This window comes from Phyllostomus hastatus, unplaced genomic scaffold (assembly GCF_019186645.2).
Source record: "Phyllostomus hastatus isolate PE091 unplaced genomic scaffold, TTU_PhHast_1.1 phas_contig_147, whole genome shotgun sequence".
Lineage (NCBI taxonomy): Eukaryota > Metazoa > Chordata > Mammalia > Chiroptera > Phyllostomidae > Phyllostomus > Phyllostomus hastatus.
This window is the reverse complement of record NW_025333603.1, coordinates 7,782,598-7,807,625: the sequence shown is the minus strand read 5'-3', so window position 1 is coordinate 7,807,625 and position 25,028 is coordinate 7,782,598. Positions and strand designations below refer to the sequence as shown.

General features: G+C 54.4%; 2 protein-coding genes across 3 annotated transcripts in view; both read right to left on the bottom strand.

Moving 5' to 3' along the window:
- Positions 1 to 1,059: 1,059 nt before the first annotated feature.
- DMRTA2 (DMRT like family A2) lies at positions 1,060 to 6,850 on the bottom strand. 2 transcript variants are annotated; one of them, XM_045857564.1, is made up of 3 exons: positions 6,533 to 6,850; positions 4,438 to 5,001; positions 1,060 to 3,147 (listed from the first exon to the last, which is right to left on the bottom strand). In XM_045857564.1, exons 2-3 carry the CDS (start codon positions 4,991 to 4,993, stop codon positions 2,096 to 2,098), a joined length of 1,608 nt encoding a protein of 535 aa, XP_045713520.1. In that variant the 5' UTR covers positions 4,994 to 5,001; positions 6,533 to 6,850; the 3' UTR covers positions 1,060 to 2,095. The 2 variants fall into 2 exon arrangements, with proteins under 2 accessions (XP_045713520.1, XP_045713518.1); XM_045857562.1 differs by having other exon boundaries at positions 6,537 to 6,850.
- A 17,223-nt stretch (positions 6,851 to 24,073) lies between these two features.
- The window catches only part of FAF1 (Fas associated factor 1), a 412,428-nt gene continuing 411,473 nt past the window's right edge, over positions 24,074 to 25,028 (bottom strand). The window contains exon 19 of the mRNA XM_045857312.1: positions 24,074 to 24,331. Coding sequence (XP_045713268.1) covers positions 24,248 to 24,331 — 84 coding nt within the window. The 3' untranslated portion in view covers positions 24,074 to 24,247. The remainder of the gene's footprint in view (positions 24,332 to 25,028) is intronic.

The following is a 25,028-nucleotide window of genomic DNA, read 5'->3' as shown; positions in this document are numbered from 1 at the left end:
TTCTCTGCCCGCCGCTCCTGTCCCCGTCTTTCTCCCCTCGCTCCTTCTCCCCCCACTCCCATCCACTCCTCACCCTCGCACTTTATAACCAAACAGCCAAACCCCTTTCCAATTAAAGTGGAATTAGGCAACTCAATCAAATTAGCTCCCTATTAAAGCCCTTCTTTATTAAACCGTTTTCTTGTCCTGCTATTAAGTTTCACCGCCTGGCGGAACTCGAGCCGGCCCCAGAAGTTTACCTTAGGATGTCGCCGGGGCCGGCCTGGGGGGAGCGGGGAGGCGCCCTGTTTCCCAGAGAGGGGGGGGGGGCGCCCGGTCCGGAGCAGACGGACGGACGGCAGGAGCAGGCGGCCGGCCCGGAGCTCCGCTCGAGCAGGGAAGGGAAAAGGCGCGCGGAGTGAGGTCTGGCTGGAAGGAGCGTCCGCACCTCCACTCTCGGGTGACACCGCCCCGGGCGGGAGCAGCACCCCACTGCTGAAATAAAACCCCCACTAGCACCCAAAAATAACTGTGGGAGATCGTCTTCCCGTGGGGCCTTCCTCCCTGCATCTGCCGCCTCCGTCGGCCCTGGTCCCAAATCTCTCCGAGAAGGGAGGCGCGTGGTGTACGGCCCGGGTGGGCCGCGCTCCCATCGGCTCCCGGGGGCGGGGGGGCGGCGGGGGGGACCCTCAGGCGGCTGGCGACCCTTCTCCCCGGCAGAGACGGGGCAGAGACGGCGCCAGGGCCGGGCGCGGGCCGGGCTCCACGCGCAAGGCGACCCCGCCAGAGCGCGGGCGCCCAAGCCCGGGGTGGTGGGGACACCGGTCCCCGCGGCAGCGCAGCGGGCGCCGCTGCTCCGGGAGTCCCAGCCTCGGGGCCCCGCCGAGGCGCCCTAGAAAGCGTCCTCGCCCCGAGACCCCCGAGGGTCACAGCACCAGCCGGACCTCGGTCAAGGTTCTCCCTGGCACCGCGGCTCCAGCAGGAGGAAATCAAGACTTTTTCAGTCCCGCTTGCTGCCCCAGGAGCGGGACGGGATTCGGTGTCGTTTTCTTAGAAAATAACATTTATTTCTAGCTCCTGTCTATGCAAAGGAAAACACAAAGTGAGCCGTTCTCTGCGGCAGCGGTTCCCGCTGTCCGCGCTCCCGCGGGAGCGTCTGGCGAGTCCCGGGAGGAGGGGACGGCCCCAGGCGGGCGGGTCCGGCCCAGTCGCGCGTCGCTCCGTCCCGGCTTCTTGCGCACCTCGACCGCCCGGTAGAGACACACCGGCCCAGGCTGGCGGGGCGGGTGGGCAGGATTTGTCCCCAGTTTACAATATATTTTGTCTATAAAAACCTGATGAGTACAATGCGCGCATAGTCTAATTTTTCCATTTTTCCTTTTTTTGCTTGTTTTTGAATTTTTTCACGTTAATACCGAGGTCACCTACAGATTACAATTAATAACTTAGAATTCCATTTTATAACATTATACACTGGCCTGTATATATATGTATAGAGTATATATAGATTTATACATGTATAAAACACTGCACCAAGGAAACCCATGCTGATCGGCTTAAGCAACAAAGAGAGAGCGACAAATACCGCAACGAGGAAAGTGCACTGTGGAACTTGTCTTTTTTTACAACTTATGTCGACATACATGTGTGTCCCAAAGACTCGACTCAGTGCCAAGAGATTTATACATCCTAGATTTATATTTGTTAGAGCAAATATTTAAAATTCTTTAAAGGGAGGGGAGACAGAAGACAGACTCTCAGGCTATGCCGCCATCCACTTGAGCTCTGGGGAGGGCGGGGTGGGCGCTGCTCCACGGAGAGGCAGGAGGGTGTGCTTCCTTCCGAGGGAGCCTCTGCTCTCGGAGGGACGGCGGAGCCTCGGGGAGGGCTCGGGGGCTGGGAGCCGGACCGCGCCCCTCCTCCGAGAGCTTCTACCCCGACCGTAGCTGCTCCCTTTCGCTCAGCTTTCCCCACCCACCCTTCAAAACAAAACTGAAAACCACCGTGGAGCGAGAGGACCCTAGTCGGCGTGCACAGAGCGCACCGGACGAAAAGGGGCCGGTGGCCCGCGGGGACGAGCCTGGTCCCACTTTGGGACCAGTTTGGGACCCCCGCCCTACTGCTTCTCAGGCGCCCCGTTGACCATCGGCCCGTACAGGCCGCCGCCGTAGGACGGCTCCTTGTGCACCGCAGCGGCGGCCGCCGAGCGATCGCGCATGAGGTCGCTGAAGGCGTAGTCCACGGGCGGGCGGAAGCCGAGGGTGGGCACCAGGCCGGCGGTGGAGTACGGCGCCATGAAGGCCAGGCCGCGGCTGTGCGCCGCCGCCGCCGAGTAGGCCAGGCGCAGGGGGCTGAGGCCGAGCGGCGCGCCCAGCGGGTAGGCGCCCGCGTCGGCGCCGAAGTGACTGGCGTTGGGCTGCAGAGGCGAGAAGGCCGAGCGGCTGCTCAGCGAGCCCAGCGTCCCGGGAGCCATGGCGCCGGCCAGCAAAGGTCTGTGGTGCGGCGGCGCGGTGGGGCCGGCCTGCAGGGGCGCGGGCAGCCCGGGGCCCCCGGCGGCGGCGGCGTCGACGCGGCCCGGCCACCCGTCGTCCACGGCCGCTACGGCACCCGCAGCGACCTTGTCGGAGGGCGCGGCGGGGCCCAGGCCGGCCGCCAGGCCCCCGCGGTGGTGGTTCAGCACCTGCTCGATGGCCTGCACCACGTCGCCCCCGCAGCCCTGCAGCACCAGCTCCAGGACGCCTCGCCGGTGGCCCGGGAAGACGCGCGTCAGGATGTCCAGCGGCGTCCGCTGCCGTGGACCCGGGCCGCCGCCCAGCCCTGGCGCTGGCGCGGCCTCTGCCTCTTCTCTGTCGGCCTCCGAACCGGATTCAGAGCCCAGAGGGCTGGCGGAGCCCGGGCTGTCCTCCTCGCCGCCGCCTTCGGGGCCAGCGCTGCCCGGGCAGCTGCCACCTGCCTCCTTGGAGGCCCGGGTCAGAGGCGACCCTGAAAAGGACTCGCCATCGCCGTTCTCGGAACCCGAGCCCGGCCGCACCTCCGGGGACGACGTCCCGGGGCCCGAGTCCGCACCGTCGGGTGATAAGGGCTTCCCGGGGGGCAGCGGCGGGCTGCCCGGACGGCCTGCTTGAAGCAGCGCCTTGGGGAACAGGTCGAACTTCTGTAACTTGGCCTCTGGGAGCGGAGAAAATAGAACGTGAGGAACAGTTAGGAGTGGGGAGGCCACCACACTCACAGCACCCCAGCCATGTGCATCTCAGGTTCGCTTCCCAATGAGCCCCACGGCCTTCATTCAGGCCTCCTCATTCTTGCGGCCCCGCCATTCCTTCCTCTGAGTCCCTCCGGCCCGCTCTTCCCCCCGCCCCCAGGGAGCGCTCTCTCTCTGTACCCAGAGCCCCAGCCACCCGTGCCCTGCACACTCGACGTTCAGTGCCCTCCTCCCTACGTCTGTGCCTCAGCAACCCCACCCTAATATCCCCTCCTGGCCCTGCCCTGCCCTGGAAACGTGAACTGGCCCTGGGTTCAAGCAGGAGCCAACACAACCTCCACCTACACCGCACTCTGTATAGAAGAGACCACTGCGCTTCTGTGATTCCAAGGGCCAACACAGGCCTGGGTGCGCTCTGGCCCCGGGCAGCCTGTGAAGGAAGACGCCTTGGGCATCCAGTAGATCCCAAACCTCTCTACAGGCAAAAATTAAGCCCCTATTTCTAAGCCACCCTTTCCAAAATTAAGACCTAAAAAGTTCTTGCCTCCCAAGCTGAGAGGGCCCCAATGGCGGCCGCCTGATTTCCTCCCTCTCGTGAAAAAGCCAGGGGGTGTGAAGAAGAGGGTGGGGCCAGGCGGGAAGTAGCGGGGTACGAGCGCCGGGCGCGCGGAGGGAAGTGCGAGAGCTCGTACTCTGAGAAACCGGGCACAAGGGGGAAAGAAGCTAGAAAGGACCGGGGCGCAACCTGCAGTTGTCAGGAGCATTAGGAACACGATTGAAGGAATCACAAATGGAAAAGGAACGCTATGTCTCCAAAACCTAGTGAACGAGGTGCGGGAGGGGCAGGAGGCTTGGAGAGGGCCGGATTCTGGAAGAGAGGTGGGAAGTAGCGGGGAAACTGCGGCATTTAGAGAAGCACGGAACGAAAGAAAAGAGAAGACGCGCGGGTTTCTGCGCCAGGGAGAAGACCCAGCGAAGTGAGCAGGAAAGTGGGGACCTGTCTGTGTAGAGGAGATAAGACTAAAGCATTCACAACTGAGCCCGCAGTGAAAGAAAGGAGTGAAGTGCACACGTTTTAGAAAGAGGAGAGAGTTGGTGTTTATGTTCCAGATCAAGGGCTGGGCGCGCGGTAAACCCTAGCGGTCCGGACGTTTGGAGAAGCGGATTCTCCTCTTGAGTACTGAGTCAAGTCTCTGGGCCGTGCGCCTGGGCCCTGTCCCTGTTCCCCTCACCTCCCAGGCCGGCCTCTCTCTCACCTGAACTTCCGGCGCCCGCTGTGCCGCCTCCGGTCCCCGCAGGTGCCGCGGCTCCTGTCCCCCCGCCGTCGGTGGCGCACACGGAGCCGAACACCTCGTAGGCGGGTCGTGGCGGGATGATGCCGTTGGCGGCGGCCAGCGCCAGGCCCTCTGCGGTACCGTAGAGCAGCTGTAGCTCGCGCGCCTCGTTCTCTTCCTGCGCCTGCTGCCTGCGCAGCGCCACCTGCGCCGCCATGACGCGCTGGCGCTCGGCGATGAGCGTGCACTTGGCGCACAGACAGTCCTTCCAGCGGCAGTAGCGCTTGTGGCCCTTGAGCGCCGACACCACGCCGTGGTTGCGGCAGCGCGCGCACTTGGGGGTCCGCGGATACTTCTCCGCCGCCCGCAACAACAGCGGCGGCGCCCGTAGCAAACCGCCCGCCACGCTCACGGGCAGCGAGGCGGCCGCCGCCGCCGCCGCTGCCACGGACGCCACAGATGCCACCGGCGGCCCCGTCGCTGTCGTCGCCGCCGTCGCCGCGCCTGGCACGCTCGGCAACTCGGAGCGCAGCTCCATGTCAGCACCTGGCGTGGGATACCGTGGGGAGGGAGGAGAGACTTGCGGTGAGGCGTGTGCTGCGCGCGGAGCTAAAGGACCCACTCGAGGAACCCGGGCTTAGAGAGGGACATTTCGGCCGCGCGGGTTTGACTGCTGGTTGTCAAATTGCTGGGAGGAGGTGTCTTGGAGCCCGCCTCCTCAGGCCGAGCTCCCCCACCCCACTCCCACCAGAGGCTTCTTGTGTCTCATTTCTGCGCTGGGTGTAAGATTTCGTTTGAATCAGAGATTCTGCTGGACAAAATAAAAACATAACTTTTGAAAGTCACTGGTTCAGATGGATGTAAGGAGAGTTTAGAAAAGAAAATAGTATCACCCAAAGTTTAGCTTCATCAGTTTGAGACCGGATAGAGAGAAATGTTTGTTTGATAGGACTTGTATGTGAGAGAGAACATTTGGACTCAGCAGAGACTGGTGCCGAGACAAAACGGGGACATCCGGGCTGGAATGTCCAGTTTTGTGGACGGGTGAAGAGAAGGAGAGTTTAGCTGGTTGGGCTGGAGGGTTGTGTGTGTGTGTGTGTGTGTGTGTGTGTGTGTGTGTGTGTGTGTGTGTTTAGCTGGTGGGAGCCAGAAAGTTCGAGAGAAAAGTCAGGAACAGAAAGAGTAGCTCTAGGAAGTGGAGCGAGGGTCAGGAAACGACTCAGGGGCGAAGTTAGGCCCTGGGGCCCAGGGGCGCGTGGAAATGTGGGAACCGAAAGTTCCGTGGTGCAGAACTCCACAGAGTGGGGAAGAGAGTTTGTGTAGAGCCGAGTTTGGGAAGCCTAGGGAGGAGGATTAAAGAGAAAATTCAGCCGAAGAAACTTCGGGTAGGCGACCCCAGCTCAAGATTAGCTAGCTTGAGAACGGTGGAAAACAGCTGACTGGGGTGCCTGGGCCCCGGGGTTCACGCGGAAGAGAGGGGTGTGCTTGAGGGAAAAAAAAATCCCGCAGCCATAAGCTGGGATGGGGACGGAGTAAAACCCGTGGGACAGTCACAGTCTGGAGGAGCGGCCAGGGAGGGGAAAGTATCCTGCAAAAGTCAGGTGTTGCAGGAGGGAGATTCCGAGCCCCTCATACTGCCTTCTTCCTCCCATCCCTGTTTAGGCGCCTAGGCGTCAGAAACGCCCTCCCCATCCTGAGGCCTCCCGGGACCCCTCTGGGGCGCAGATTCCTGCTTTCTGGTCTCAGAGTTGGGTTCCTGGGACTTGGGTGGCTCAGCAGGCAGCACCAAGGCAGGCGAATGGCCTCTGGAACTGGCTCTGAGCGAACGCAGGAATCCCACCTGCGCCGCGGCCCCAGAAGGCCCATGCAGGCCCAGCCCCGAGCTTCCTACGCGGCTTCCTCTGGGTCCTTCGGTGTCTCGGCCCACGGTCCTGGACCCCTCCCCTCTCTACGCGCGCTGCCTCTTCCTTCAGGCCCCTCGGGCCGCACAGTCCCTAAGGCCAGCGTGGCCCGAGCTACGTCTACGGGGGCCGCAGGCCAGGCTGCCTCCCCTGCCCTCCCTGCGGCCCTCAACTACCTGCCTCGGGCTCGGGGATCCTCCTCCGGCTGGCGCTGCGCGCGCCTCCCAGCTCCGCCGGCGATGCTGGCGCTCTTAGCCTCTTCTCTTTGCCCCCGGGCCCCTTATCTGACCACGTCACCCTCCTTCAGTCACCATGTCCGAACTGGCGGACCCCTTCAGAACGCTGCGCAGTCCAACCCTTCCGTCGGAAATCTGAGCCGGGGGGCCGTTTAGGGACCCACCGGCTGGAACCCAGGACCGGCCCTAGCTGCGCCGCATCCCCTCGCGGAGCGCGCCGGACGCTGCGCACAGCCGGGCCCCAGTTGCCCGGCGCTGCCAGACTCTCAATGAGCCGCTCGCCTGCTCTATTGTTGCTCCTTAGGGCTCCATTAGACAGAATTGGACAACAATGTGGCGCCTGCCATTGGCCAGGGGAGGCAGACGGCACTCTGATTGGCCGGACCCGCGCCCGGGGAGCCCCGTGTTCTGCAGTGTCCGAAAGATTCGAAACTCCAAAGGCTCCGCCGAGTGTCTCTGGGAGGGGAGGGGGCGCACCAGGGAAGAAGTGGGAAAAAGTGGGCAAGAAGGAGCGTTGAAAGTATCGTGACAAGTAGTTTCCGTGCGCTGGAGAGCGTGTGAATTGCGCCTAATTACCGTGTCCGGTGGCGTCTCTGCGCAGACCTGTGTAACCCTTCAGCTTCGGGGCGCGGGCTCTGCCGCGTCGCTCCCACTGGCTGGGGGCGCTTGGCAAGGCCGACTTTCTCAAGTGTCCCTGGCGGCCCGGGGCGAGATGGGGGCAGGTGACAATTCAATTACCGCGGTCGGGGTGGGGGTGAGACGGGGGCGGGGAAGGGAGGGTGTACGCCGCACTGCCGACAAGATTTCCCAGCTTCCTTCCGGCTCTGTGCGGCGTGCTCTCGAGTCTTGTGCGTTTGGGGTGGTCAGGAGCTTGTTTTGTTTTTCTCCTGCTGTCTTTAAAAGGTAAGTTATTTTAAAAGTCCTGATACGATAATGGATCATGGAGGGTAAGTGTGGCTACTAGGGATTTTTGCTTTTGAAGGGGAGCCGGGAGAAAAGGACTGAGATTGCGCTTCCTGTCCGCGCCCGCCGCGTTCCAGGCGCACCGTGCGTCCTTCCCCTCTCCACCCTCCCTCACCCCGTCCCTCCGCCCCTCCTGCTCTTTCCTTTGCTCGCTTCTGCAACCTTTCGATTTCTTTTCACATGATGGTGGGATTATTTTGTCGTTGTTGTTTTAAATTAACAATTTAATTTTTAAAAACAAAAATAAAAGTGACCTCCCCGTCTCCCCAGATCCTCTCGGAAGCAGGACGCGCAAGCGTCTGTCTGTCCATCCGGCCAGAGACAAGGTCGCCGCAACCTCAAGAGCAGTTTCAACTTTCGCCTGACTCTGGCGTCCTGACGTCACGGCCCTGACACACAGCTAGGTCTGCAGAGAAGGTAATAGGTTTCAGATTTTGTTTACCTTTTGAATGGCAACGTCTGGAATTAATGCCGCTGTCCTCGGGCGAGATCGCCTGGGGTTTCTCTATCTGGGGTTCTCTGTGCATTTCCTGTCTATTTTCCTCCTTGTAATAGTCTCCCACTCTCGTTTTTTATTACCCACTTTTCTCTCTCGTTCAGAGTAAAGAAAATTCGTTTAACAAGAAAAACGCGTTTTCCCATATTCTCCCTCGAATCCAGATCAAGCGTTTCCGCTCCGTTCTTTCGAACTTCCAGGCCCACTGGGTTCTGGCCCGAGCTATCGGAGGTTTGGACGTGCAGGCTCGGCCCAGGAACCTCAGGACGCAGCCAGGTTCACCTGGCAGGACAACCGCATCGCACCCTGCCAGCCCAGCTGCCTCTGACGCCTGAGGCTGAGGATCCAGAGGAAGGCTCTGGGAGCCAGTCCGCGCAGAAGACCCCAGAACCTCGCGCGGGTTCCTTCGGGAAACCGAACCCAGGACCAAACTAGGGGAGGGAGGAGAGGAAGAGTGTGGCGTGCGTTGAGTGTGGCGGAGAGCTTCCAGAAGTCGATCAGGTCCGGGAGGGCGCACTCCGACCCAAACAGTCTGTGACGGCGATAGAAACCAGGTTATTTGCTCCTGTCATATTCCACTCGCTGGAGCCTGCAAATGTGTCCGGGAGCAAAAGGAGTCAGGTCCCTAGGGCCTCCCGCGTGGAGTGAGGGTAAGGGAGTGAGTCCGGGATGACATGTTCTTCAGGAGCATAGGAGCCAGACCCCACCTCCAACACCTTGAGGTTATGAGGTCCAGGAAATCACTGCGTTAAGTGCACTCTGGTGGGTGGGGGGCTGGGGGTGGGAAGAGAGGACCGCAGCCAGATCCTTCAAGGGGACAGCCAGGTGCCTCCTTCCAGAGCGCCCTTGGATTAAATTTTACAGAAATTATTTTAAATCTCAAATGAGATGAACTACAGAATCAGCCTAGCTTTCCCGGGCAATGGTCCAGACGGCCTTCTTCCTTCTTGAAACCAAGCCACTGTGAGATTCCCTCACTCGGGTGTGAGTGAGCCTGCAGCAGCCAAGGGTCCAGCCGAAGGTTCCGACTGTGGAACCCAGAGCTCTCCTGTTGGTGTGTAAGGAACCTCGTTTTCTCAGGAGGGGGGGGAGGACACATCTGGGAGACCAGCCCAACCGGAGAAATCTGCCCACCCCTACAGCAGGCACCTCTCCATCCACTTTCCTCCTGTCCATAGTCCAACAGGTCGGAGGCCCCACACAGCCTTTCTTCTGGTGCGAGGCTGGGGTGCACAAGTGAGCGAGTGTTCCTGGAGGGCAGTGGAGCAATGTGCTGGAGCAGGGTCACTGCACCCACACCTCCGCGGGCCACTCTGGGCCCAGTCCTGATTTGGACTCAGGTCAGGAGGAGAGGAGCTGACTGAAAGGGGTGGCCCTACTGAGTCACCAGCGGTGAGGAGGGCATGCCCAGACTGAGGCAGCAAAGGCTACCCCTCTACTCACAGCAGAGTGTGGCTTCACACCTAGACACACCACTTGCACATGTGACCTCATTCTGCAAAGTCTTGGACACATCCTCATACCCGCATGCAATTACCACCCAGGGTTGCACTCACTTCAGAGGCTGCCCTCCCACCCAAGGGTACCCCTTCAGAAAGTTCCTTTGACTTCACAGCACTTTCATAAGCATGTCCACATCCTTGGGACCTCCACTTGGTGTGTGACCTCTCACCCAGCGCCCACACACTTCCACCTGAGACTGAACACCCTGACAGGAGCCTGTACTCACACACGTGCGCCCTCGCTCCTCCACCGACCTAGCCCTACTCCAGGGCCCTGCCGGTCGCTGGACTCCGAGCTGAGAAAGCCAGCCCTCCCGGACAAACGAGGCAGCTGCGGGCAGAAGGCCCATCCTTACAGAGTCTCACACACACAAACTCACTCACACATGTCCTCTTAGCTCGGGATCATTTGCTGACACCTTTGCTCTGCCAGGGCCTGGGGCCCCAGATGAGCGCTCCCAGGCACGAAAATCCACCTCCACCCTTGTTCGTTACTGGCCCCACCCCCACGCATCCCTTCCCCTGGGCAATGGTGGGAACCCCAGGGGAGGCCCTGCTGGGGACCCGGGGTGAGGCTGGGGGTGGGGGTTGAGGGGGCGGGGAGAAGGCTGGAGGCTCCGCGCAGTGGCGCTGAGTAGGAGCGAGGCCCCGGGCGCTCGCTGATGGGGGACCCGGGAGGCACTGACTTTTGCGCTGTTTGTCCGCGGCCTCGGAGCAAGCAGACGCCATCTGTTTGCCGGCTGCGGCGCGTCCTGTTTAATTATCCTCCCGGCAGCCTAATAGAGATGATATTAAACTAAATCTTTCTGACATTAAAAGTAATTATCCCCAAACCAGTGGCTCCGGGACGAAATTGCCCCTCCCGTCCTCGCCCCTCCCCGGGCCCCGCCAGATTCCGTCAGTTTGGCTGAAACTCTTCACCGAGAAGAGGCGCAGATAAAGGAGGGCAGGGCCCTTTGGGAGAAGAAGCCTCCGCAGGGCACCGCTTGCCCTGTCCCCGGCACAGCCACAGACGCTCTTGGACGCACGGACACGCGTGCGGATGTGCACACACCTGCACACTCAGACTCGCGCAACAACGTTTTCCTTCAAATCTACTCTCGGGCACTCCGGGGCGGACAGGTTGAAGCGCAGCCGGTTCTGCTGTCCCTGCCTAGGAGCCCACAAAAAAACCCAAAACAACAACAAAAACGGGCTTTTTGGGTGGTCAAAGCCACGATTCCGGTTTCGGCCAGGGCCAGGGCCCCAGACACTGTTTTGCAGCCAGAAAGAACCCCTCCCGTCGCGGCGGGAGACAGGCGCTCTGCGCGAGGGACCCTGCGCTCCCCCCACAGGGTCTTAGTGAGGTCCCGCTGCCCCCTCTGCGCAGGCGAGTCCCACGGCCTCAATGACAGGGAAGCGGGGTGACCTGCCCCACGTCTTACGACTAGTAAGGAACCGGACAGAATTCGAACTCAGGAGTGCCAAGAGAGACCCCCCACCCCAGGCCCAAGTTCTGCTCAGTTCCAGGTGCGGGCTCAAGAGAACGCAGCGAACAGTTGCCCGGCCTGCGGCCCCTCTCCGTGCCTTCACCCTCGGAGACCGCAGGACCCGCTGTGCTCGTCCTTTCCCGGGCCCTGGACCCCCCACCAGAGGTGTGGGAGAAACGGCAGCCGGAGGCGGGAGAGCGAAGTCATCCGCGCTGAGGGCGCGGCCCGAAACCCAGTGTCGCCAGGCTTCCTGTCTGCACAACCTCCTGGTCGGGTGCTTCTGAGCCTGGGGACAAGCGCACGGAGAGTGGGGTCCATCGCCCAACTGTGTACCACCCTATTTTTGAGCGCCTACTGTGTACCACCCTATTTTTGAGCTTCTATTTTTGAGCGCCTACTGTGTACCACCCTTCCGTCAAAAGCTTGGTGTGTGCTATGTTGCTTGGTAAGCGGTTGGCCAAGGCTCGGCGACACTGGTTTACCCGGGTCACAAGGTTGTTGGGCCTGGAGGAAGATGGGAACCCAGATCCGACTCCTGCTCCTAGATTTTTCTTCCTTCTCACCTTCGGTCCTGGGAGGGTAGGATCTGCCCTAGGGTCTGTCGGTCGGTTTGAGCCCATCCATTTCGCCGATCTCTCACGGAAACGTGAGAAAACGGGGCCATTCGTTCCTTCACTCCTTGTCCTTTCCTGTGGAGCACTAGCGAGTGCCAGGCCCTGAGCACCCGGGGGAGATGAGCCCGCTGTGATGGGTGGGCCCTAACAGAGCTGGTTAGGAACAGAAAACACAGCCACCCACCTCACAGAGCGGGGCTGCGGTGGGAATGCGGTGTTGGGGGTCAAGGAACTGAAGACAGAGACCCCTGACATGAGACTTAGGCTTTTCCAAATGGAAACATTATTATTGCTTGCTCTGATAAAGTAAAAAACATAAAACATTTTAGACAATTCAGCAAAGTATATTTGGAAATTTTTGTGTGTACCTATATTTACAAAAATATACTTTTCGTTACTTGCCTTTTATTTATAAACAATAAACATTTTTTCATATTAATCAATATGTCTACAGAATCTTCTAAAATAATTGGTTAATATTTTATTTTATATATGCACCTTAATTTATTTAGCCATTTTCCTATTAATAGCTATTAAGTTTGTTTCCAATTTTGCTATAATAAGCATTGCTACAATGAACATTCTTTGTGAATTTGCCTCATTATTTCCTTAGGATAAATTCCTAAAAATAGGATTGATTGTTCACGGGCTTTTTTAGGCTTTTAATAGGTACCTGTCAAATGGCCCTTAAGAAAGGTTGTGTCAACAAACACTCTCAGCAGTAGTGAATCTTGATGCTCTTTGTAATCATTGCTAATCTGAGCAAAAAAGAGAGAACATTTTGTCATTGTGATTTGCATGTCCTTAGTTATTCCCTAGTTTTTCCTCTATGTGTTAGTCACTCATGTTTTTAAAAAATTCTGTGTATGTCCTTTGCTTATTTTTCTTCCTTTTTAAAAAATATTTTATTTATTTATTTTTAGAGAGAGAGGAAAGGAAGGGAGAAAGAAAGGAAGGGAACCATTGGTTGGTGGGCCCATAACCCAGGCATGTGCCCCGACTAGGAATCGAACCAGCGACCTCTAGATCCTTAGGCCTGCGCTCAATTTGCTGAACCACACCAGCCAGGGACCCTTTGCTTATTTTTCTATCATAGAGACTTTCCTTTCCTTAATTTGTAGCAGCTGTTTATATATTAAAAACATCAGTACCCTCTTACATATAATATATGCCGCATCTCTCCACTTCTTGTTCATCCTGTTTTGTTATTGTTCAACAGGAGTTAAAATTTTAATGGAGTCGAATCTGTCATTTTTTCTTTATAAATTCTATTTACAGTGTCATACTTAAGGGCTTTTTCAAATCCAACTTTCTAAAAGCATTCCTGTATATTTTATATTACCACTTCTCATTATTTATATGTGTAATTCACTTGAAATTAATTTTGGTGGAAGGTGTGAAGTAAGTCTGTGGCTGAATTTTCCCCAAACGATTAGCCAGTGAGCACAGCGCTACTCAGTGACCGCCTCTCCCGCCCGGCGCTCGGCGCTCAGTGCACGGAATTCCCAGGCGGCCTGGGGTGGCTCCCGCACTTCCTCTTCCAGGCAGCCCTTCACGTTCGCACCGGCCTTGTTTTAATCTTCGTGGTTCTGTCGTACTTGGGAGGGCAAGTTATCCTCTGATTCTGATTCTTCTTTTTCAAAGTTCTCATGGGTGTTTTGGAAATATAGTCTTCTGAGTACATATTTTTAGAATTTTTAAAGCTGTTTTCAAAGGGAAAATAAAAAAATTTAAAAAGCCCTTTGAAAGTTTGACCAAACTACTTTTAGACATTAGTTGAAAGAAGATTATGCTTCTTCACCATGTGGGATATTTCCACCTAGGGCCAGGTGTGGCTCTGTTTTACTCACGACTCCTGCCCCCTTCATACATTTTGTCATTTTGTTCCCGTAGTTCTGTTTCTGAAGCACATTCCATGGTATTTGGTGTAGCTATCGTGAAGAACATCTTTTCACCCATTACAACATCTCACTGGTTACGACAGGAACGCAAGAAAGTTACTGATTACAGTATATTTATCTTTCAAGGAGCCTCCCTTCTGACACCCCCTCACCCACACACACTTAAAATTAGTTCTCACAGTTTCCCAAAGCTGAATTTGGAAGGACCCAACATTTACCAAGCCAGGGACGTGAGGCAGAGGGAGGCGCCTGTGCTGGGAGAAAAAGGGGCCAAGGCCCCAGGGATCTGCAGGCCCTCCCGAGGGTTTGGGGACGGTGTGCGATGCAGGGTGGTCTTCTCTGGACCTTCCTTTTCCTGGCCTCCGTCCCCCGAGAGTGCCTTTGGAAACAGCGATCCCCGGAATCAGCCCCGGGCCAACGCGCCACCCAGACTCAGAGCCTCCCCCGGCTGCGTAACCTGTAACCGCGGGAGAGTCGCCAGCCCTCTCCGGCTCGCCTCCCGGCCACCCGGGATTCAGGCTGGGCCGGCCGGGCTGCGGAAGGCCAGCAGCAGCCAGGCCACGCGGGTGCGGGGAGGAGCTATGCAGAGGAGGGACGCAGGGCTAGTCTCTGGGGTCCGATGGGCCCGGGTTTGGGTCCCCACCCTTCCTCGGGAGTGTGTTGAGGGAAGAGCCGTAGCTCCCAGGTCATGACCCAAATGAAGACTGGAGGGAGAAATGGGGCTAGGAGGTGCAGACCCGACCCATCCACCGAGGCTACACTCACACTCACCCGTGGCGTCCTTCCCTCAGAGAGTTCTCCACCCCGACTTCTCCCACGCCCGCCCCCCACCTCCCACTCCCTTTGCCTCCCATTCCCCGCTGGAGCTGTGCAGTCTCCTCCAGGCTGTGTGTGGTGGTGGCGTTCCAAGCTGCATGGCTAGCTCAGGGCCCCACACTGGCTGGCCTGGAGCCCAACATGTTAAATCTCTTTCCTGGTGTGTTGGGGTCTGGGGGCAGGTGGGCAGCTGGCCTTCTAGTTGGCTTTTTTGCCCCAGTGAGTGGTCAGGCTCCGGGCTTGAGGTGGCACTGGCCCCCGGCTCCAGGCGGGGCAGCTACCTGGAGAACCTCCCCCTACGGCCCGGTCCCCAGGATGCCCCACTGTCTCCTGCCAGAGGCGCAATAGGCACACGCTGGCCCCAGCGCTCCCCGAGTGCCTGGGCGCGCTCCTAGCGCGGTGTGCACTCCACGCTCTCGGACCCACACGGAGTCCAACTCTCCAGTTCTTGTCAGAGGAAGCTGAGGTCCGGACAGGAAGTGTCTCCCAGGGTCCGACAGCCAGGTGGGGGAGGGGGAAACTGTTCTTCGCATCTGCAGGAGAGACTGGTTAGAGACAAGGAGGTGGACTGGAGGCCACTCTCCTCACCCCCAGTTCTCAACACTCATCCCTGAGGATGAGTGTGGCGGTGAGGGTGGAGGAAGGGAGCAGTTCTTTTGGGGTTTGGAGCTTCTTTCCTTTGGAGTTTCTTCACTCCCTTTCTGTGCCCCTGTAACCCCCCCTTCCCCCTCAGCACTGACCACACTGGGCTCTCATCAAGAGTCAGGCACCGTCCTGCATGCACCCTCAGCACCCGTGGTCAAGGGGCCCGCAGGCCTGGGCTGGAGCCCTGCCTTTGTCACGTTTCCTCCCATGTAAGGTGAGAGCAAAACCAAAGCTTCCCCTGCCGTTGTGAGGGCTCAGGAACACAGCTGATGCAAAGTCCTTCCGGTGGGGGGCTGGTGGGGGGGTGTCTGACGCGCAGTGAACGCTCCAGCTGTATCGGGCTTAGTGTGTGTCTGGCAGGTGTTGAGTGAATGGATTCTCTCTGCCTTCACTCCAAAGAGGAAACCCGTTCCCTTCTCAGTACCTCTCTGCCTCCATTAGAAGGAAGACTGGGAAGCTGGCAGCTAGCTACAAGAGGCGCCTCTGCTCTCGTAACCTGAAAACCCCCTCCAGAGTCAGAAGTCATGGCCCAGGGACCTCCCACAGGCCCAGAGTGCTCAAGGTCCCAGAGGGCCTCTGGGCCATCTCCTTCCCTACGCACTCCACCCACCACCCTCCACCCTCTCTGGGGGACCCACCAACCAGGTGTCGGCCATGAGGCACGAAGCAGCAGCGCTGTGCCAGGAAGGAGCGCCACAGCCCAGAGCCCACCCGCCTCTGGAAGCACCCTGGCCTGTCTCTTCTCAGGACCTCTGCTATTTGGGGCACCCTGCGGCACTGCTGGTTCCCAGTGGGGCTCCCCGAAGGCAGGGGCTGGGCTCTGTACTACTTTTACTCCAGAGGACATGTCTTCCCTCTGTGTCTGTGACCTCCCACAGTGTGTGACAACATAAAAAGCACCTCAGTTTTTATATGAAGGAACTGAGACATGTAGGCAATACCTGTGTAAACCAGTTCCTCACTGATGCTTGGTGCAGTTGAAGGCCTGCCAGGAAGGAGGCCCTTCACTGCTCTGGGCCTTGGTCTCTCCATCTGCAGAATGACAAAGGTGGACCTTCTGTACTCAGAAATGCTGTTATGAGAAAAGGATATGCAGGCCCAACCAGGAAGATGATTCCCGTGTGGGATGTTCCTTTCAGCTTAGGCCTTGGCACCCACCTCCAGAAACACAGCAAAGTCCCCAGCCTCCACACCTGCTTCCCCCTCCATGTACTTTCACCTGAGGCTCCAAAAACACAGGTTAAAGTTTCAGTAAGACCCCTTGCTGCTAACTCCTCGGAAAAGTCCTATGCAAATGTTACCAGTGTGTGCCCAAGTAAGGCAGATAACATTTGCGGGGGCCTGGAGACCTGGGCCCAGAGGCGTAGGCGCCATTCTGATCCTGCAGGATGCCTGCATTTTCTAACTCTGGGGTCTCAGACTGTCGGGTTGGGGCAGTGGACTCTAGCCAGAGCTTCTAGAGAGGGGTTTCTTTCCTTAGAAGCCTTTCTGACCACCTGGACTAGGATTCCTCTAGCACTGACCACACTGCCTGAAATAGGTGGTTCTACCCCTGCCTGGGAGCACTGGGCCAAGGGTGGAAGCTGAGAATCCAGTGTTTAGCAAAAAGCCTATGTGATGAATGGATGAGTCAAGACTGACCCAAACTTTGTAAGGCAAAGGACATTTAAATTGTACTTAAGTGCTGGCCTGCTGAAAATACATGGTGGCAAAAATGTTTGCTGTGCAGATAGGGTGTTATATATAGAAGCTATGAAATACTGGGCAAATAATTTCAGCTCTCTAAGCCTCAGTACATGCATGTACATAGAGGGATAGAATGTTCTGCACCACAGGGTACTTTTGTTAGTTCATTCATTCATATGACATTTGTTATCTGTGCCTTGTGTCAGGCCCAGTGGGGACAGACCTGTCACAGTCCACAGGGGAAAAAATTTCTGTGTAAACAGTAACAATAATGTGATATGTGCTCTGCTAGGGGCAAACACAGGGATTGGAAGAGGCCCCTAACTTGTTCTGGGGATTTCATGAGGTTTCCTGGAGGAGGAGGAGGAGGAGAAGGAGGAGGAGGAGGAGTTGTTGGTATTGTTGTTGTTGAGTGGAACAGCCCAAACTCTAGAGTCAAACTGCCTGCATCTACATCCTGGCTCCTTGGTTTACTGACTGTGGGACCCTGGGCAAATTATTTCTTGTGCCTCAGTTTGCTTGTCCATAAAGTGGGGATAGTAACAGGTACTACTTCACAAGGACTGTCATGAGGAGTAAATGAGTTAATACAAGTAAAGCACTTGGTGCCTGGCATGCAATAAACATGATACTAATGTTCACTGTATTACCAGCAGCTAGTTATCAAGCAGCTACACAGTGCCAGGCCTGTGCTGAGGGATAAAACAATCGGACTGACCTGGACCCTAGCTTCACAGAGTTTACACCTTAGGCCAGATCTGAACTGAGCCTCAGAAGTACAAAGTGCTTCCTTTCTCAGGAGAGTTTTGAGAAGAGAAGAGGGCAGAACAGGAGCTCAGAGGCTGCTGACACCTCACAGGCAAGCAGAGCAGGAAAACTCCGAGGGGCCCTTACAGAGAGGTGGGAGACAAATGCAGTAACCTAGGAGGCACGGGGAAGAGTGTGTGGGTTGGAAGTTATAGCTACTGAAGCAGATGGTGCAGGGCAGGGGAGCTCATCCAAAACAAAGAAGGCTTGAACTTCGGCCTCAGATCTAGAATGGAAGCTCAGCTTCTCTCATTACTAGCTGTGTGTCTCTGGGACAGTGACATAATTTCTCTGAGCCTCATTTTCCGAACTGTAAAATAAGGATGCTGATAGTAGTGACCTTCCAGTTATTCGAAAATGGTGTGCTAAGACAGAGTGCATGGAGCCCCCAGCATGGTGCAGGGCTCAGCTAGTACTCACCCCCGATTCCTTTACTCTTGGTCTCTTCTCAGCAGCTCCTGTTGGTTTTGCTCCAGCTCCAATTAACTAACTGCTTCAGTAGCCACTGGGTGCACGACTGCTGTGTGCCAACCCTGGGCTGGCTCTGGAAATGAGATCATTACAATCTGGTCTCTGCCCTCACAATGTTCCCAGATGAACTGGATGTTAGAGATGGAAGTGACCAGCTTTTTAGCACATGGACACCACTGTCTTTGTTTAAATTCAGTTAGTAAGTCCCAGTTTACTGTGTGCTTACCACATACTAGTCATTTTGCTAGGCCTTGAGGCTGTTTCTCAGACCCTCTGGGGTGCTCATAGTCCAGGGCTTGTCGGGGTGGGGGACACAGAGCATGTGAGCCTAGACTTAGAGAGTTGAGTGACCAGTGCTCTCAGAAGGGCAGCACAGGGCTGAAGATTCACAGCACGGCCACCCAATTGGAGGGTGTGGCAATGGTGGGGAAACCATCTGGGAAGAGCTGAAGTCCAAACTGAAAGTGAAGGTGGCAGGAGCCCAGTTGTGATGGAAGAGTAACTCAGAGCAGAGGGAACAGTGTGCAAAGCCAGAGGTGAGAAAGTGAATGCTTTCAGGAAACTTGGGACAGCTCCGGCTGTGTGGTGTTGAGGGCAGGGCTGGTGATACAGGGAGGGAGGGAGGGGCCAGATGACAGGAGTTTTAACTCCAAGCCAAGAGTTTGGCTTATGTGCGAAGGGCAATGGGAAGCCTTTGGAGGGACCGAGGCAGGGATACAGCATGGTGAAGCAGGTGCTTTAGAAAGCTCCTTCTGGCAGCCGTGTGGCGACTGATCTAAAAGAGATGGGACTGGAGAAAGGCAGATCAATTAGCATGTGGCTTTATAACCTAGTTGGAGGGAAGCCGTATCAGAGGGAAGCCGTATCAGTGGAATCACAGATGAAGGAGCAGGGAATAGGTTTTGGAAATGTTAAAGAGGTAGAAGCCACAGGACCCTCTTCCAGTCACTGCATGTGCTTAACAGCGTTGCTGAGATTCTGGCTCCTGACACATGAGGGGATGAGCCATTTTGGAGAGCTGAGCTTTCCACAAAAATGTGGCTTTATCCTTTTTGCATTCACCAACATTTATAAAATCACTGTATTATGGTAATTGTTATTTGAAATGCCTTGGAAGTATGTTGTATTTGCTTGAAGGTGTCACTGCATTGTCATAAACACAGTAGGAGCTTCGGACTCAGGCCTGGGCCCCAAACTCTGCTCTGCTATTAGCAGTGGGGGGCTTGGGCAAGTCACTTCACCTCTTTGACCTGCTGCTTCCTCCAAATGGGGTCAGGATCGCCCACCGGCAGGGCTATTGTGGGTTATGAGATAATGTATGTAACGCTCCCAGCATAGTACTGGGCACATCCTAACTGCTCAGCAAGTCAGCCCTCCCCCTCCCTCCTCCTTCCCACAGTGCCCCAGGCTTGTCCTTATAGGCCCCAGTGACAGCAGCACTTCGTGTAGGACTCCTGACCTTCCCAGAAGGGTGCTGGAGCAGTCAGCAGTGCTCCTGGACATCTCATGACTGCTTTTCACGTTTTCTGTGTCTTCCCCATATGCTGCCACTTCTCATTGCTGTCATCACCCTTTCCTTTTAATCCTCAGTTTGCAGACCAGGTAATAGCTGTTCAAACTGCTTTACATGTTAACCAACTGTTAACTGTTAATTCATTTAATCTTCACGACATTATCAGCCAGGTGCTGTTGTCTCCATTTTATAGCTAAAAAGGTGAGGCACAGGTGCATGAAGTGACTTCCCGCAGGTGCACCACAAGCATGTAGAGGGGCTTGGCCCCAGGCACTGTGGCTCCAGAAGTTATTCTCTAAACCACACATCAGATCTCTAAGATGTAGAACCATAACTCATAGACAGGGTTCAAATTGAGTATTAGCAGACTGGCCCTGCCTGGTGTAGCTCAGTCGATTGAGTGCTCTCCTGAGAACCAAAGGGTTGGTGGTTCGATTCCCAGTCAGGACTCATACCTGGGTTGTGGGCCACGTCCCCAGCAGGGGTGCATGGGAGGCAACCACACATTGATGCTTCTTGCCTTCTCTTTCTCCCTCCCTTCCCCCTCTCTAAAAAAAAATTTGAAAGAGTATTAGTAGGCTGAAGACTGGAGAGCATGTCTTTTACTGATATTTCCTTTCAGACCAAACTTTCAAAATACAGCAGAGAGGAAGAGCTGTCTGAGCAATTGGGGTTGTCAAATCTCATCTCCCAAAGCAGATTATTTGAGACAAGAGAGAAATACTAAATGCAGAGGGAGGTTCAAGGCAAGAAATCCTAGTTGCTGCCTCCCACCCTCTTTGGGGGTTGCAGTTCTCCTTTAGACAAAAATATGGCTTGAGGACAAGAATGGACAGATTCAGCTTCCCAAACAGTGTGATGATGGTTGCATATGTAAATGGTGGTTCTCAATTTTCTGGCATCAAAAGAGCCCACAGAGAATCTGATGAATACAAACTCTCCTAGAAAAGCCCACAAAACTTTTTGTGCACAATTGGGGATTCCAAAATTTCTTAAAGATGAAATTTAGAGGTTCTTTACAGGAGAGCTGTGGATCTGAAAACCAGCACCCAGGGCTCGAGTCCTGACTCTTCTGCTGCCATCTTGTGTGACATTAGGCAAGCCACTACCCTCCGAGCCCCACGTGCAAGAATGGAATGATCACCTCTGCCCTGCATCCCTCGCTGCGTAGACTGTGATGGGTGTGGTGCACTGCCAAGTACTGCCTGAGTGCTATCAGGACACTGAGGTTCAGACATAGCTATTAAGTGGCAGAATCAGGGCTCAAACTGGAATGTGTGTGTGTGGTCTCCAACCAAAAATTTTATGAAGAATCAAAGGAGACAATGCATGTGAAAGGGTCATACGGACCGTCAAGTGGGGCAGCTATGTGAGTTATGTCTGGGCTGAACTTAGAATCCCACATCCCACCCCATTGTTGGGATCCAGGGCCCAATGGATGAGGGGCTGGTGGAAGTACGTCGATCAGTGATGCTGCTCACGGAGACGATGAAGACCCTCTCCCACATCCAAATGAACAACTTCCCTCCTTTGGGGGAAATCTGCCACAGTTCTGCAACATCTTTAAAACCCATCCCGCAGACCAGCACTCAGGTCAGCAGGTCTAGTTTGGGAGCAGCAATTTTAATGAAACTGCATTTTTTCCCCTAATGTCACCAAGTAACATTTTTTAAAAAGGTTTTATTTATTTATTTATTTTTACAGAGGGAAGGGATGGAGAAAGAGAGAGAGAGAGAAACATCAATGTGCGGTTGCTGGGGGCCGTGGCCTGCAACCCAGGTATGTGGCCTGACTGGGAATCGAACCTGCGACACTTTGGTTCGCAGCCCGAGCTCAATCCACTGAGCTATGCCAGCCAGGGCACCAAGTAAAATTTTTAAAAGCCTAAATTCTAGTCTACTATAATATATTAAAAAAGAAAGATTCCATAAAAGATGCTCTCATCCAACTCAATTTTTGGATGCTTATAATTCAGAGAAGAAAAATGTGTGTCCCAAAGAACTAGTGGTGCCCAATCACGGCAACATCACAATCCAGAAACCCCCAAACTGCACCTCCTGAGAGGCGGTGAGAAATCAGCAGTACTTCCTTAGATCTCCAAACTCATGTTCCAAATGTACAACTGATTCTCCAAGAAACCCAGAGGAGTGAATCAGAATGGGGGTGGGGATGTTGAGGGACCCTGGAACTTCACTATAAACAGCTAGGACCAAGGACACTGAGCACAGCCCTGACTGGTGTGGCTCAGTGGGTTGGGTGTTGTTCTGCAAACCGAAAGGTTGCCAGTTCGATTCCCAGTCAGGGCACTGCCTGAGTTGCAGGCCAGTCCCTGGGTTAGGGGCGTGTAAGACACAATCAATCAGTGTTTTTCTCCCTCCCTTATCCTCTCTGTAAAAATAAGTAAATAAGATCTTAAAAAATACAAAAACAAAAAATCACCAAGCACAGATACTCATTGACTGTGTCTGGAGGCTGGTATGCAAAGCCCAAGGACATTTAAGGGTAGGGGAGAACTGCAAAGGACATTGCCTTTCCTGTGGTGACAGCAGGTCGCTTAATGTTTCCTAGTCATTTTAATGTTGTGTGTGTAAGAAAAGGCATACAACTGCTTTGGCCTCCTGTCCTGGAGCTCAGCAGACCAGAATGACACAAGTGAACAGTGAGTATTACAGCTGAGGCCCTTCCCAGCAATGGGGCTACAGGAAAGGATTTCATGGGCCTGAACAAGGAGAACCTTCTAAGACCGGGCTGAGGAAAGGTGTGTAAACTCCATACACATTCAAGTAGCATTTAATAACTTTTATGAAATCAGTTTCAGAGTAAAGTCTCTATTATTGGAATACAGAAGTGAGGATGTTAGGGAGGAACAGTATGATGACGTCAAACCCAAGTCAGATGGAACAGGTTAAACATGAAAGTGAATTCAGAGTCCCACCCCTTCAACCCCCACCCACCCCCTTGCTGCTGTTCCTGAGTATGGCCTGAGTTCAGGGCTGTGGCTTCTCCATGGCGGCTACAGAGCAAGGTCTACCTGGAAAAAGGAGAGCTGGTGCTCTATGCATCTGTAGCATCGGGCCACTAGGCTAGAAGGTAGAGTGGAGCTGGAAGTGCTCAGGCTGAACCCCCCGCAGGGGGTCTCTTCCCTTTGGCCTCCCTGGAGAGACCTCTGGGGCCGGAGAAGGCCTGCACCTAGGCAGACGCAGCACGCGTCTGTTAGGAACACAACTCTGTTAACAGTGTGTTCAGGGGACGTCCCTGGTTGGAGCAACAGAGAAAAGACACAAATGGAATTTTCTTGGCCAATGTCCACTTCTGGGCAGAGGGAGAATGACCAGGCGTATCTTGGGCTTCAGTTAGTCTTCTGATAACCCCTTGGCTTAGGCCAGAAAAAATACCCAGCACTTAAGATTCTCTTTTGCACAAGTACAAAATGTCAAATCAGGATCCCAAACCTTAGGACAGAGACCACAGGTGACACAAAAACAGATGTAAAGAAACATTCCAAGACTGAAAAGGAATCATTGTTGGTGAAGGTATAAACAGTGTTTCCATGAACTGAACCCTAACCCCCAAATCCATAGATTAACAAAAATCCCCATATACTAAATCATCCCAAAATATATGTGGATTCAGGCAACACATGTCATCTGAGTTGAGCCCCAAAGTTTGTTCTTTTAAACATATGAAATCAGAATTTTCAGCCATTGAATGAGATCCCTTCCACTTGAGATGGGAGTCCAATATCTAATATTAAAACACTAAAAGAATAAAAAGTGGAACAAATTCCTTATTACAGCTGGGTCCAGAGTCCAAGGGACGACTGGTAAGATTTTGGTGATAGACAAGGGGCTTGTAACACCAAGTGACAAGGTCCGAATTAGTGAAGGAAAGAGGGAAGGAAAAGCAGGAGGGAGCTGCGTTCATTGTACACTGAAGGACCAGCAGCTGGGCAGCTGGTGTCCACGAGGTTCTAACTGTCCAAACCAAACCAAACAGCAGCCTCCTGCAGCCCAGCCAGACACCGACGTCCTGGTGCTGGTCCTCCTCACACTATCGCAACATTCACACTGTGTACGTGAACAGCTTCCCCTGCTGCAGTGGAATAGCAAACAAATCCTAGGTGGGACCTGGAGACCCAAGGTGGCAGCAGTAAATAAATATCTTGCATATGTGTCAAATGCAGTCCTCAAACACAACCTTACATCTTAGTAAGAGGTCAGAAAGTACCAACAAAAATGATATGCTTTTTTTTCTACAATAACGTTTCATCTCCAGGCTCAGAAGGTCCATTTGAGTCCCCCCACCTTCAAAGTAGGTGACAAAGTAGAAATCCAGTAATGAAAATAAAAAGGCAGAGGTGTATGAGCTCTGGCTCAATGAGACATATCAAGTACACAGCATCCTGGTGTCCTGGGACAGGCGGAACTATCCTAGACACTGTGGGGAGAGGATGGGTGCTGGAGACATATAAATTCTACTCTGTGATCACTGGCACTTAACAGTGCGCCAGTCACTGAACGAGGGCGGGGTGAAGGCATTAGGGAGGGTGGCAGAGTTGTAATTCTCTATGAGGGTTGGGAACATATACTCGTGGATGGGACATTTTAAGTAGCTATGTTTATTATTACTTTTTTTTCCAGCAATCTTGCAAGAGGCAGAAGTGTGACATTGAACTCTGTGAGACGAGCGTGTAGGTGGGATGGCAAAGAGCCCTTCTCCTGATGTGGGCCTCTGCTTGTCAAGGGACGGCGGGGTCCACCACTGGGCCGTGTTTACTCTTTTGCTTCAAGGAAAAGGGTTTCTTGAGGGAACAACTTTACCTCCAATAATGATTTATTTGGGTCCAGCTGGGTTATCTAAAAAAAAAAAAAAGAAAGAAAGAAAGCACACATTCAAAAGACTGGAGCAAGCACTGTTTTCTCCACATGACATTAGGATCCTGTTCATGCACCCTGATCTTGAGCGTCCTATGCACTCGCACGAGCATTTTCAACAGCTGTTATCTTATTCAATTCTCAAAAGAGCCCTGTAAGGCAGGTGTTGTTATTCCCATTTTATAAGTGAGGAAACCAGGGATCAGAGGTCAAGTCTCATAGTTTAGTGGAAGAACTAGCATTGGACCTCAAGGCATAGGTTCAGAAGACTGGACCTCTTCCTGCGCAGGTGGAGGTTCCCTGCCTCCTATACAGTTCAGCTTGGCCAGCAGAATGGGCGGCCCTTAGAAAAGATGCTGGTTAAATGCCTGAGTGGCATTCCTGGTAACCTCTCCTTGGCTAACTGCTGACAGTGGGGAGGGTCTTTTCTGCTTGGTGGGATAAGAGCTAAGCCTTGGGGGCTCATCTTTTCTGTAATAAACTGTAGACTGCCCATTCTACTATGTCCAAAGATGAGTATCTCCCCTGCCAAGGAGGGCCCCCTAACGAGGCATATTACAATCTCTGTGTTGGGGGCATGTGTGTGTGTAGATATTTAATTCGAAAGAAATGAGTCCATGTCATAACATAATTATATTTTAGAAATTAAAAAAAAATTCATAATGTGAACTTTGGACAG

Excerpts from the sequence above, each read along its gene's own strand:
- DMRTA2 (XM_045857564.1), bottom strand. The coding sequence starts at position 4,993 with ATGGAGCTGCGCTCCGAGTTGCCGAGCGTGCCAGGCGCGGCGACGGCG. Across the intron at positions 3,148-4,437 it reads AGCGGGCGCCGGAAGTTCAG|AGGCCAAGTTACAGAAGTTC; the intron begins GTGAGAGAGAGG and ends CTCCGCTCCCAG.